Source organism: Camelus bactrianus, chromosome 32 (assembly GCF_048773025.1).
Source record: "Camelus bactrianus isolate YW-2024 breed Bactrian camel chromosome 32, ASM4877302v1, whole genome shotgun sequence".
Lineage (NCBI taxonomy): Eukaryota > Metazoa > Chordata > Mammalia > Artiodactyla > Camelidae > Camelus > Camelus bactrianus.
In genome coordinates, this window is record NC_133570.1 from 6,630,891 (window position 1) to 6,644,714 (window position 13,824).

At 46.3% G+C, this 13,824-nt stretch overlaps 1 protein-coding gene and 1 non-coding gene across 7 annotated transcripts in view; one reads left to right on the forward strand and one right to left on the reverse strand.

Annotated features, from left to right (window-relative positions):
• KDM2B (lysine demethylase 2B) overlaps positions 1–13,824 on the forward strand; it is a 107,652-nt gene that overhangs the window by 18,397 nt on the left and 75,431 nt on the right. For all 6 annotated transcript variants that reach the window (XM_074356361.1, XM_074356364.1, XM_074356359.1 and 3 more), the window contains exons 5-6: positions 8,067–8,245; positions 8,437–8,543. In XM_074356361.1, coding sequence (XP_074212462.1) covers positions 8,067–8,245; positions 8,437–8,543 — 286 coding nt within the window. The remainder of the gene's footprint in view (positions 1–8,066; positions 8,246–8,436; positions 8,544–13,824) is intronic.
• Positions 3,922–3,994, reverse strand: TRNAV-AAC (transfer RNA valine (anticodon AAC)). The gene has a single exon. It is a non-coding gene; the product is annotated as a tRNA-Val (tRNA).

The following is a 13,824-nucleotide window of genomic DNA, read 5'->3' on the forward strand; positions in this document are numbered from 1 at the left end:
CAGGACTCCTGCCCTCACGATGCCTGGAGGAAGGCGGAGTTAGGGGAGGAAGACAAGAAACGAAGAGACAAAGAAGTTTGGTATTTAGAATGAAGAGGTTTCTCTTTGCGAGGCTGTTAGGTAGACGGCATTAGTTACACCACTCGTCTGCCCTGCGACGCCCGGTGGTAGCAGTGTGCGGAGGGCGAGGAGCAGAACAGCCCTTTCTGCCTCCAGATCTGACATTTACTGAGCCGCATAGGTTTACCCAGTAATTCTCTCCTCAGCCCTCGTGATAGTTTCCTGGGGCCGCTATAACAAAGTACCACAAACTAGGTGACTTAAAACCACAGAAGTTTATTCTCTCACAGTTCCGGAGGCCAGAAGTCTGAAAGCAAGGTGTTAGCAGGGCCGAGCTCTCTCTGAAGGCTCTAGGGGAGAATTCTGCCCCACCTCCTCCAGCTTCTGGTGGCCACTGGCTTCCTTGGTGGTCCTTGGCTCTTAGATGCATCCTTCTAATCTCTGCCTCTGTCTTCATGTGGCCGTGTGTTCCCTTTGTGTGTTTCTGTCCAAATTTCCCTTGTCTTTTACGATCACCAATCATAGGCTAAGGACCCACCCTAATCCAGTCTGACCTCATGTTAGCTTGATCACGTCTGCAAAGAACCTATTTCCAAGTAAGGTCCCATTCACAGGTAAGGGGTTAGAACTTGAGCATCTCTTTTTGGGGAATGCAGTTCCATCCACGACAGCCCTTGAGGTGAGCGGGTACTAAAGGCTGTTAGCAGAACTGGAATTGGCCCCCTGAGAGGAGGGAGCCACATTCTGGGTTATGCCTTCTATGCCTCCAGCATTTTATGAGTCCTCTCAGTTAATGCCCCAACTTTTTTTTTTTAAATTAAAATTTAAATTTTATTTACCTATTTGAAACGTTATTATTAAGGTTTTCCCTGTTCTAGTTTTATTTTTTTAAAATACCCTGACGAATGCAAAGTAAATAACCTCTTCAGGGTGTTAAGGTACAATTTTGCAAATTATTACACCCTAGTAGTTAATGATACTGTTAAACTAGATTATTTTAAAGCTGTGTCTCTTTTTTTTTACAAAATAGGATTTGTCATTTATTCTTGCATTTACCAAGTGATAATGAATCCCAGATGCTCTTTATTTTGTCCATGTTTAGGTTAAGAAAGAAAATGATAATTTATAGATCAATATATGTGTATGTGTATTTGTTGGTCACACACACATACATAATCTAATGAGAATTTATAAGTATTGCATAAAATATCTGACAAAAAGCCGGTATCATGATATATGCAAGGTGTATATGTATTAAAAAAAACACATTTGTGTCCAAATTTTACTCATAATGACATGTGGCTATATATGTCTACAGGAAGGTGTTATGTGTTTCAAAAATACCAGTAATTTGTACATTGCTGTGTACTAACCACGAATAACTGAATATATGAGACATCTAATTTATTTTAAAGAGTCTCTTGAATGTATATGTATTATAACCTGTATATCTATGTTAATGCTTGCCTATAGGACATGTTTATATACATGGGTTACATGCATCGTATGTGTATCACGTATATGTACAATATATGCTAATAACAATGGATAAATTTACTCTGTTTTAGGAGGCTTTCTTTTTTAAGAACTAGATTTGGGCTATCATTTTTTGGAAATCTTTTTATTATAGTCTCTGACCTGGGTTGTATCTAAGCTGGCACCAGATAGAATACCAACTTTATAGAATAACATTGAGGTGATGACTTACCATCTTGGTGTGGTCAGAATTTTGTATTTATTGTGCAAATTTGGGGATCAGGTTGGGGAGTCAGAATTGTTCTGGAAGAGGAGGGGCTTACACAGTCTTGCTTTTAGATTGGCAGGGACGGGAAGCAATGGCTTGTGTGCAGACCTTTAGCTGCTATGCAGTGAGATGCCATTAAAGGCCTTTCAGTTGCCTCCAGCGTTAACTGAATATTTAAACTTATGTTTGGTTAAAATCTTTTTTCACCATTTTTTTTTTTTTTTGAGGTAGGTGGTCTTGTGTCCATATTGTAGACAGGACACTGGGGCACATTGCCTAAAGATACTGTGCTATGGAAACTGGAGCCTGAAACATCTGAGTTCTTTGGCCCATTCTGGGGGGAGAAGTGTATGTGAAATGTATTATATGTGCCAAGGAATTTAAAGAAAAATTATAAAATGAGCACCTGCCACTCAGGTTGGGAGGCATCGCAATTCTTTAGATGTTCCTGTGTGACCCTCCCTGCCCACTGCCTTATGTTCGTTTCCTGGGGCTGTCAGAACAAAGTACCACAAACTGGGTGGCTTTAAACTACAGAAACTTCTTCTCTCAGAGTTTCAGAGACAGGAGGTCAAACGTTGAGGTTGGCAGCTTTGGTTTCTTCTGGAGGCTCTGAGGGAGAACCCTTCTTTGCCTCGTCCACCTTTTGTCAACCCCAGACATTCCTTGGCTGGTAGACACATCACTCCAATCTCTGCCTCCCTCATCACATGGCCTTCTTACAAGGGCACTTAGGGTCTACTCTAAGTCCAGGATGATCTCATCTGGAGATCCTTACCTCAGTTACCTCCACAAAGACCCTTTTTCCAAATTAGGTTCTATATGTAGATTCTGGGTAGATAAATCTTTTGGGGGCCACCATTCCACACTTCTGGTCCACTGCAGTCTTGAGTTGGGTTTATCATTTCCCACCTCTACCTGTATCCCTAAGCCCTAAATTAAGTTGTGAAGAACTAAGCCCAAGCACATGCCTAACGGTGGGGAGAGAAGGACGTAGTGGTCAGTCTGAAGGTGCCACGGAGAGAGAGGAGTTGAAAGGGTTCGTGCGTGGCCCAAGTTCTGAGCCATGAGTGGGGAAGAGACTCTCCTAATTGCAGGAAACAGTAAAAGAAGAGAGAGCGAGAGATCAGAAGAAATGAAGTTCTTGTCGGAGTGGAGGAAGCATGTGAGATGTAATGTCTTACACTGCTTCACAAAAAAAAAAATTTATTGAGGTGCAGTTCACATAACATAAAAATTAACCGTTTTAAAATGTACAATTCAGTGACATTTAGTACGTTACAGTGTTGTGCGACTGACCTTTCAGCTAGTTCTAAAACCTCATCACCCCAAGAGGAAACCCACACCCATCAGCAATCACTCCCATTCTTTTGCCCCCAGCCCCTGGCAACCCCTAATGTACTTTCTGCCTCTGTGGATTTACCTGTTCTGCACATTTCCTATGAATGACATCATGTAACGTGACCTTTTGTGTCTGGCTTTTTTCCCCTTAGCTTATTTTTGAGGGTCATCGTGTGGTAGCATGTGTTGGTACTACAGATCTTCTTTGACTTAGGATGGGGTTATGTCCTGATAAACTCATTGTAAAAAGTTGAAAATGCATGTGATACACCTAACCTTTTGAACATCATGACTTAGCCTCGTCTGCCTTACACGTGCTCAGAACACTTACACCAGCCTACCTTTGGGCATAATTGTCTTGCACAAAGCGTATTTTATAATAAAGTATTGAATAGCTCATGTAATTTATTGACTATTGCACTGAAAGTGAAAAACTGGCCAGTGAGTGTACCGGTGGTTTGTGATCGTGTGGTTGACTGGGAGTTGTGGCTCTTTGCTGCTGCCCAGCATCACGAGAGAGTATCATATCACTCGCCCGGGAAAAGATCAAAATTCAGTATTCAGAGTAGTTTCCATTGAATATGTATTGCATTTGCACCAGCGTGAAGTCAAAAAAATCGTAAGTTGAACCGCTGTAAGTCAGAGACCGTCTGTACTTTTTCCTTTTTATGGCTGAATAATTTATATTTTTATTATGTGTTTTTTAAGTTGCCAGGAGACTTTTTTAAAATACTTGCGCTAACATTGTATTTTATTTTGTTCGTTTATTTTTTTAATGGAGGTACTGGGGATTGAACCCAGGCCCTTGTGCTTGTTAAGCACACGCTCTACCACTGAGCTATGCCCACCCAGACAGGAAAGTTTTGAAGGGAAAAAAAATTTCTAGAAAAAGCAACTTTGTTGGTCACTTAGCACCTAAGTGTTTTTGTCTACTAACAGCTTTATTAAAAAAAAAATTTTATAGATGTATAGTTGGTTTACAATGTTGTATTAATTTCTGGTGTACAGCATAGTGATTCAGTTATATATATTCCTTTTCATGTTCTTTTTCATTATAGGCTCTTACAAGGTATTGAATATAGTTCCCTGTGCTGTACAGTGGGACCTTGTTTATCTATTTTATATGCAATAGTTAGTATCTGCAAATCCCGAACTCCCAATTTAACCCTCTATCCCCCACCAACAGCTTTATTGAGTTATGAGTCACATACCATACATTTCAGCCATTTAAAGTGTACAATTCAGTGTTTTTTGGTCTGTTCACAGAGTTTGCAGTCATCGCCACTGTCACTTTTAGATTTTCATTACCCATTAGCCATCTTGATCATGTTTTAGAATCGCCAGTGGTCAGTCCTTTTGAACTGGCTGTAGGGATTTAACTGGCTCTGATTTCCCACCACCTCACTTTCCCCACCTGTCGTTAGAGATGACATTGGCCGCTTAGGTAACGCTTCCTCCTTGCAGGCACTTCTCAGAAGTGTTTCATGTACATTTCCTTGTTTAAGTTGTAGGACAACCCCATAGACTGGCTACCATTTTTGTCCCACGTTATACATGAGGAAACTGATGATACTCCGAGAAGCTAAGAGGCCTGAGGCCCAGGTGGGGTTCGAACCCACAAAGTCTTAGCTTAACCGCTGCATTGTACTGACAGGGGTGGCAGAGCTCCAGGCCTTCGGTGCTGACTTGCACCAGCCTCTAGGGCTGTGAGTCCCATCACTTACCTGCCCAGCAAACCCCGTTCCTCAGGGGGCTTTGTGGATGGAAACTTGTGCAAGGTTAGGGCGGGTGGAGGCCAGCTAGAAAGCAGGGAGGGCTTGGGTGTCTGTCGGCCCCCCGCAACAGCAGATTCTCCGCAGGTGGGCTTTCCAGAAAAGCTGAGCAGAGCCCACCTGTTCCAGGAGTCCTGGTAAGGAAGGAACACTGCCAAGGGCATGGTCAGAATTTCCAGCAAAGTTCAGGGATGCCCCCTGGTGGATCTGCACTCCCAACTCAAAACAGAGCGGTTCTCCAAGGCTTCTCTGGGATCCACGGGGTGAGGAGCCAGCCACTGAAGGCAGGGATCATTTTTCAACCTTAGCATGTGATCAGGATTCAATATTGCATAAGGCAGGAGCGGGTGTCGGGATTAAGAACCTGGGCCCTGGCATTAGATGGAATTGACTTCAAATCTCAGCTCTGCCTGCTTGCTAGCTGAGCATTTTGGGGCAAGTTAGTTGTCTAAGCCTCAGTTTCTCATCCATCAAATGGGTACAGTTGAAGTTCTACCTCACAGAACTTGTCACACCATTAAGATAACCTGTGTAGAGTGTGTGCCTGTGCTGAAGGGCTCAGTAAATGTTAACTAGTCTAATGGGTAGAAGGTGTGTTCTGGGGCACTTGAGCCAATCACATCTCTGGTCCTTGGTTTCCTCATTTGTAAGATGGGGACAGTTCACCTAGCTTCTGGGATGGTTGTGAAAATCAGAAATTGAGTCCAAAAGATAGTAACACCCAAGTTCTCCTTTGCGCTCAAGGGATTACTTTTATTAGTCAGCTCCTTCTATGTGAAGGTCACTGTGTTTATATTCAGCCAACACTGACCGTCACCATGGGGCAGGCTCTGCATAGATCTGAGTGTATAGCAGTGAATGAGATGGAGATGTGTTTGTATCTGCGTTAAGTTTCCCTGAAGATTTTGTCTAGTTCAAGGGTCAGCAAACTTTCTCTGCAAAGAGCCAGAGAGTAAGTATTGCAGGGTTTGCTGGGCTGTCAGTGTGCGGCAAGTACTCAGCTCGGCCCTTGTAGTGTGGAAGCAGCCATAGGTGGTAGTGAACCAGCGAGGGCGGCTGTGGGCCGGTGAGAATTTATACATGGACCCGGATGTTTGAATTTCATGTGATTTTCACATTGCAGAATATTCTTCTTTTTATTTTTCCTTCCTCTACCATTTAAAATGTAAAAACCAGGCCGCCCTCCCTTCTGAGTGAGACGGCCCGCACTCTGTCTATGGAGTGTGTACCTACTTTTACCGTAAACTAAGCACCCAGCTCCCACACCTTGTGGCCTTTCTCTTGCCTTTTGAAACAGCCTGCACTCTATGGAGTATGTATCTCTCTAAATAAATCTACTTTTACTCCAAAAAAGAAAAAAGAAAAAAAAGTAAAAGCCATTCTTAGCTCATGGGCTGTACAAAAACAGGCAGTAGGGTTGATTTGGCCCTCGAGCTGTCATTGGCTTGGGGTGGCTTTGAACAAGGTGATCACCTGCTTCTTGTTTGTTTCTTTCTCTCTTTTTTCATTTCTTTCTCACCTCTCCTCTGGTTTGTACATTTCTAAGTCTCCATGGACTGTGTGTTTATCACTGGGTTAATGGGGAATTGGGCTTCTCATTCCAACCACGATGCTCACCTTGAGTCCTGATGGACAGGAGATGCTAGCTTTCATCATAACCCACCGTGAATCTGGCAGTCTGCGCTGTGTCTGTTTCTCCCCGTTTCAAAGTAGATCCACTCAGTTTGGTTGTTCCTTCCATCTTGGCTGAAGTTCTAAAGTCATTATTATAACCATTTTGCAGGTGGGGAAGCAGAGTCCCCGAAAGGGTCATGATTTCCACGAGGGTTTGTTGGTCAGCGGTGGCTCCAGGATTAGCACCGAGGGTCCCTGTCTCTTAAGTCCCTCTGGGAAGCAGTGAGAGGCACAGAGCTGGCTGCTGGGACGAAAGGCTGGACTTCCCTGACGAGGGACACGTACTCTCTTTTGCTCTGCAGTCGTGCATGCAGAAGTTATATGTCACATGTGGCACAGCACGGCCAACAGTCCGCGTTTATCTGTTCCTACTGTGTGCCAGGCTTTGTTCCAAATATTTGAGATAGAGCAGTGAGCAGGATGAACAAGACTCCTGCCCTCATGGTGACTACAGAGTAGTAGAGAAGAAAGACAACAAAGTAGGCAAAGAAACATGATATTTAGGAATTGCGATTAGCTGGGGGACCCATTCATTTATGTACCAGACCCTGTGCCGAGCACTTCTGTAATCATCGTCGGATTTAATCACCACAACTAGCCTATCAGAATAGACAGCAGGATGAAGACACAGAGGTTCAGAGAAGTCAAGTAACTTTCCAGCTCCGCAGACTAGGGAGGGGGACTACTAAACAGTTAATTATCTGTAGAGATAAGTACTTTCCTAGTGCTGCGAATAAACAGAAAGGCCTTGAGTGCCGCGCCAAAGGATTCTTCAGTAGGCAACGGGGAAGACAAATGAACTTACATAAAACAGAACAGACTCACAGACATAGAATACAGACTTGTGGTTGCCAGTGGGGAGTGGGGTGGGAAGGGATAAAGTGGGAGTTCGAGATTTGCAGATCCTGAATGCTATATATAAAATAGATAAACAAGTTTATACCGTATAGCACAGGGAACTATATTCAGTATGTTGTAGTAGCTCACAGTGAAAAAGAATGTGAAAATGAATATATGTATATTCATGTGTGACTGAAGAGTTGTGCTGTACACCTGAAGTTGACACAACATTGTAAACTGAGTATACTTCAATTAAAAAAAAATAGGCAATGGGGAGCCATTGAAGGTTTGAAACAGGGAAGTCTCTGTTTTAGAAAGCTCACTCTGGCAGCAGTGTAGAGGAGGGTAGGAGGAAGTCATGTGGAGACCCATTCGGAGGCTTTTGGGGTCATCTTGGAGAGCAGTAATGGTGGACTGGATGAGAGTGGAGGCCGTGGTGGTGGAGGGGCGCAAACAGATTGGAGAACGATACGGTAAGGAAAACTGACAGGATGAGATAATTAAATAGACACGGCATAAGGGTGAAGCCTGTGGGGAGCGCTGGGGGAGGGGCAGGTTTTGTTTTATAGGGGCTCCCAGGTAGGATCTGGACTCCCAGCTGGCAGGAGCCACCAGCGTGTGGATTCTACCCCCAGGTAGCCGGCGGCTGGTGGATGTGATGGACGTGAACACTCAGAAGGGCACGGAGATGAGCATGTCGCAGTTCGTGCGGTACTATGAGACGCCAGAGGCACAGCGGGACAAGCTGTACAACGTCATCAGCCTTGAGTTCAGCCACACCAAGCTGGAGCACTTGGTCAAGCGCCCCACCGTGGTAGGTCCTCCGCTGCGGTCCCCTCCCCGGCCACCTCCCACCTCCTCTCCTTGCTCAAGGCCAGCCTGATGTGGGCCGGGGAGGGTGGGACAGGTCTTGGGAGCAGGAGGAGGGGGTTGAGGTGGCGATGGAGCCCAGCTTTAGGGCACCTGGAGACAGGAAGCACTGATGGTGGTCTGGCTGAATTTCAGGTAGACCTGGTGGACTGGGTGGACAACATGTGGCCCCAGCACTTGAAGGAGAAGCAGACGGAAGCCACGAACGCCATTGCGGAAATGAAGTACCCGAAAGTGAAGAAGTAAGACTGCCTGGCTGTGGGTGGGAGCTGGGAGGGGGTGACTTTCAGCCTTGTGCGGGTGGGAAGAGAGCCCCGGCCGAGGCCACAGGCCTGCGGGGACGCTGCTGGGACATGAGGGATGGGGGTCCTTGGCGTGGGCAGGTTGGCCTCTTGCTTCCCTAGAATGCAGGGGATCTGCATTCCGCTCTGGGTCTGGAATCTCCATCCAGATGGTTCTTTGGCCGCCTTACCTGCTCTGCCTGGGTGGATGTGATCTGAGAGGATGAGTAGTGGGAATCATTGCTGTGTGTGTGTCTGTGTGAACTTGTCAAACATTTGTCTTCTCCCTCCAAGTGACAGCGTGTCCTGGGAGTGGATTTTTTATGGGGACCTGCCCACCCTGGACACTTTTCTTTGGCTAAGGGCTGGGGAGGGGTCTGGTGTTCTTTTGCTTCTTGCTGTTGAGACCCCAGGACCTCTGATCCAAAGAATCTTTCCTGAACAAAGCCAGAGGCCACTTACTCATCAGACATTCCTTAGACAGACAGACGGTGGCCCCTAAGTGGGAGGTTGGTGCTGGGTGGGGCAGGTGGCCACATCTAATTGCAGGGACATCATTACATGCGGCATGACCTGAGACCAATTGTTGAACATGGGCAGAGGTGGCTATGAGCTCCTCTGTGTTCTAAGACTTGAGTGGTGGACCTTTAGGAAGGGGAAGTCACCATGGGGCCCCTACCATCTCAGGCCCTCCGTGTTACCATCTCCAAAATGGGAAGGAGATGCTGGCTGTCCAGGCAGGACTGTTGCTCTGGGCTTCCTAGAAGAGTTGGCTCTGCCGGCTCTCAATCCATTAGCATCTCTCTGCTCAGCCCTGCTGCCAGGAGTGCCCCCAGGAGCTTAAAGGCTGTGAACTTTTCATTCACTCAGCCCTTCATTCAGTGCTTATTGAATGCAACCTCCGTGTCAGGCTTTGTAAGGGAGGCCAGCGTGCTGGCCCAGGACTTCTCAAGGTTTTGCTTTCAAGCTCTCTGCCCCCCCACCTTTAATTTCTTCTCAGGCATTTTTTTCTGCCCTCAAAACTGAAGCTCCCTTACACCCCTTGGATCTGGGCTGCATCAAAGGCAAAGACTAGGCTCAAGGTGGGGTTGGTAGGAGGGCTTTCCATTCTATTCCATTCCAGTTCGATCCCAGCCAAATTTATGGAGCCCCTGGGACAGGGAAGTAAAAGATAAACAGGACCAGAAGACCCTACCTCCTGGAGAATGGGCCGTTAACACGAGGGTATGGTGCAGCTCTCATCCCAGACAGAGGGAAGCAGGGAGAGGAGGAATCCTTGGCTGCCAGCATCAGGAAATCATCTTAGAGGGGATAGTGACCTGGGCTCTGAAGGACAGAGGAGATGGGAGGGAAGTGGGGATGGAAGTGGGGAGGGATGGAGGTAGGTGAGTGCCAAGGGCTTCGATGGAATCATGAAGGCAGAGCTCAGGGAAAAAGTGTGGGACTCAGATTAGTTAGAGGCAGATCCTGGCTCTCATTGATTGATTCATTCATTCAGCATATGTATTGAACATCTGACTGGTGCTGGGTGCCAGGAATACAGCAGGGGAAAAAGCCAGGTGAGCTCCCTGCCCTAATGGAGCTTACAGTCTATCCAGGAGACAGATGCAAATCCAACAATCAGAGAAACAAATGGAAATTTGAGATGAGTCCATGAGGCAGAGAGACCCACAGTGCCGTGGGAGCTTAGGGGGTTCACTGGGTCAGGGAGGGCAGGGCAGGTGACCCCCAGCTGAAGTCTAAAGGGGAAATGATCTATTTAAGTGAAGAGGGCTGGGAAGAGCTTTCCTGACTGTGTGCAGAGAGCCTGGGACAGTGGGGAGGGCTGGGGCTGGGCGGCGGGGGGCAAAGAACCTGCTGAAGAAAGCCAGTGGGGCTGGAACGGATCGAGGAGGGGCAGTGGTGCAGGATGGGGGTGACCAGGCTGTCACGGCCTGACCCCCCATGATGAGGGGTCTGTATTTCTCCTAAGAGCAGTCGAAAAGCCTCTGAGAGTAAGCAGAAAAGATCGTGTTCAGATTTGCATTCTGCGAATTCTCCTGCTGCTGTGTGGATTGGAGGAGGTGGGGTGGACTGCTGGGAGGAGCCACTGCATCACCGAGATGAGGGCAAATGATGGGGCAGGGTTACAGCACAGCAGAGGACAAATGGGACATGTATTTAGGAAGATAAAATAACATTGGGTGACAGATTTCAATTCATTAATGTCTACCTTGCCTCTCTCAGATATTCAGTACAGTCTTCACTTCATTGAAAGGTGCCTTTAAATAGTAAGCTCTGTTAGTATATTGAGAATCCTATCTAATTACCCAAAAAAGGCTCACACACAATTTTCTAGGACCACATGTCTTTGACATATTGGTTGGATTATGTGGCAGATAGATTTACAAACCCCATCAGTGCCTGCGGGAACTTGTTACGGGATTTGAATCCTGTTAGGAAGGAAATTGTCACCTTGGAAATAGTCCATTTGTTCGGCTGAAAAGAATGCTGATTTCAGTTAATAAGCAAAGTAAAAGTCCCTTGATGATGAAGTCCTTTGGGACAGTGGAATGTTTCTTTGGAATCTAATTAAAATGACACTTTCTAGAAATCACAGAGCTTCCATGCTGGAGGTGCCTGGAGAGTGGAGACAGCTGAAGGGTCACCTGAACTGAGGGTCTTCCTGACGAGAGGAATGTTACAGACCCATTACTGCCTTCTCCCTGGCTCCAGGTTTTATATAGTTTGATCTTGGAGAAGGGGTTAGGAATTTTAATGGATTTTGCTTCAGGTATTTAAGGTAAGGGGTGGTGACAGTTGTCAAGGAGATAGTTGCAACTTTATGGAAGACAAAAGATTTGTAGAGAGTATAGTATGCTAGTATATTAGTTACATTTTGCTGCATTCACTGAGTTTATATTCTGTGCAAGACACTATTCTAAGTAGTTGGTAGACTACGGTGAATAAACAGAGTCCTTCTCATGAGCTCACATTCTGGCTGGAAGAGGAGACAGACCAGCAAACAAGTGAATAATATAATTTAGGGGGTGATAAGTGTCGTGAAAAAACATACGGGGAAGAGATGATGACAGGGAGGGCTGAATGAATATCCCCTGCACCATGCACTTCTGCCATGGCCTTCCTCTCTGTGGCTACTCTGCAGAAATGTTTTGGCTGTACAGAATTATTTGTCTTGGAAAATTCTTTATAATCATACAAACAATGACAGTGATGTGGGAGTATTCATTGCTGTGTAACGGATTATCCTAAAACTTCACAACTTAAAAGAAAAAAATTTTAGCAGCTTGAAACAAGAAGCATCACCTCCTAGCTTCTGTAGGTCAGGAATCTGGGTGTGGCTTAGGTGAGTGGTTCTGGCTCAGAGTCTCACAGGAGCTTGTGTCCAGACTTAGGCGAGGCTTTAGGCATCTGAAAGTGTGACTGGGGCTGGAGGACTGACTTCTTCCAGATGGCGCACTCAATGGCTGTTGGCAGGAGGCCTCGGTTCTTGACTATGTGAGCCTGTCCATAGGGCTGCTCAAGTGTCCTCATGACATGGTTGCTGCCCACTCGCCTCCCCAGGGAAGTGGTTTGAGAGAGCAAGGAGAAAGAAGCCACAGTGCCTTTTATAACCTAGTTTTGGAAGTCACATGCTGTTTACTTCTGCCATATTCTGTTGATTCAATGTGAGCCACTAAATCTAGCTCACACTCTAGGGAGGGGAATATGGCTCTGCCTCTGGAAGAGGGGCTCTCCAAGACTTTCTGGACACATTTTAAAACCTCCACAGTCTCCTTGGTCTATGACATGGGCACACCTTTCCCACTTAGGACTGTTGGGTAGTTTAATGCATTCCAGAAAGAAATTAGCAAGCTTTTCCCTCCTCACCTGCTCCTGTCGCACCCCGAGGTGGCAGAAATGATATTCGCTGCTGTGCTGGGGACAGTACCATGGACTGAAAGAGCTCGGAAGCCCAGCCAGAAGGGGATCCCATAGAAAGCATACGTTTGGCCCCTCAGATAATTGAAAATTGACTGCATTTTTTCTCCCCATGTACTCTCTGGGGGTGGCAGGAACTACAGGGGAAAATTTGGGGGTGCAAAGCTGCAACAGAGGATGAAAACAAGCTCTGGGATGAACGCATTTTGGGTCTGCCTCCGCCACCCACTGTGGCTATAGCAAGCCTCTCATCTCCTCTTACAGACTCAGTTTCCCCTCTACAAAGTGGGCTCCTTCCCCTCCCACGCCGTGAGGAGTATGGGGCCTGCAGTGGATGTGAAGTGTGGTTGGGACAAGGTGTTTGTCTACGTGGCCTCCTGCAGACACATAGGGCCTGCAGTTGCCACTGAAACCTGGCACCACCCTCCCTGGCATTTGCATAGGGCATCTCTGCAACCCATAGTTACCTTTTCATTTTCATCAACCATATTTGTTGGCATCATCAATGTTCGTCCCTGTGTAATGTGTCACACAGGGAAACTGACCTTGAGAGGCTGCTAATGTCACCCACGGGCTATGCCCCGGACCCCAGGCCTCTGGATTCCTGGCTTTTCCCTTCTACCTTGAAAAGAACAAAGAAAGTCAGCCTTCTCTGTGGTGCCATGTATGGACCCATGTATGCTACATATTAGACACTTAGCATGCAAATCTCAACAACACTGGAAGCAAACGTTACCACCCCTACTTTACAGACAAGGGAAGTGGAATTCATAGTGGTTCATTGCAGTAATGGGTGTAGCAGCCTAGTCTAAGACAGTAGGGCCTGGTGTGGCTTCTGGATAATTGGAGAGGCAGGCTTTTGGAAAAAAAAAAAATCTTTTTTTAAACAGTGCTGGCCAAACCAAGCACATCTAGGGCCTGACTTGATCAGAAAGGGCCACCAGTTAGAAGGCCCTGACTAGTTCAACAAATGGGGTTTTGATTTCCAGAAGCGGGGAAGATTCACTCCAGTGGCACACAGCTGAGAAGAATTATAGGGCTGTTGCTGCATGTACACAGGGGCCTCTGACGTCGTCCCTTCTGTCAAGGAGCTGAGCATTTGTGACTCAAAAAGTAATAACACATCTCCCGTTTGGACAGCCTAGCCTAATCCAATTGTCAGGGCCTTCTCCTCTCTTAGCTCATTTAACGCAATGACTGGCGCTCAAATTATTATTATTTTTTCTTTTAAATAGGCAAAACATACATATGGTAAAAAAAATTCAACCTGTTCCAAGAGTTCAGAGTTTAACCCCACAGCAGGCCATGAGGGAGGTACTGA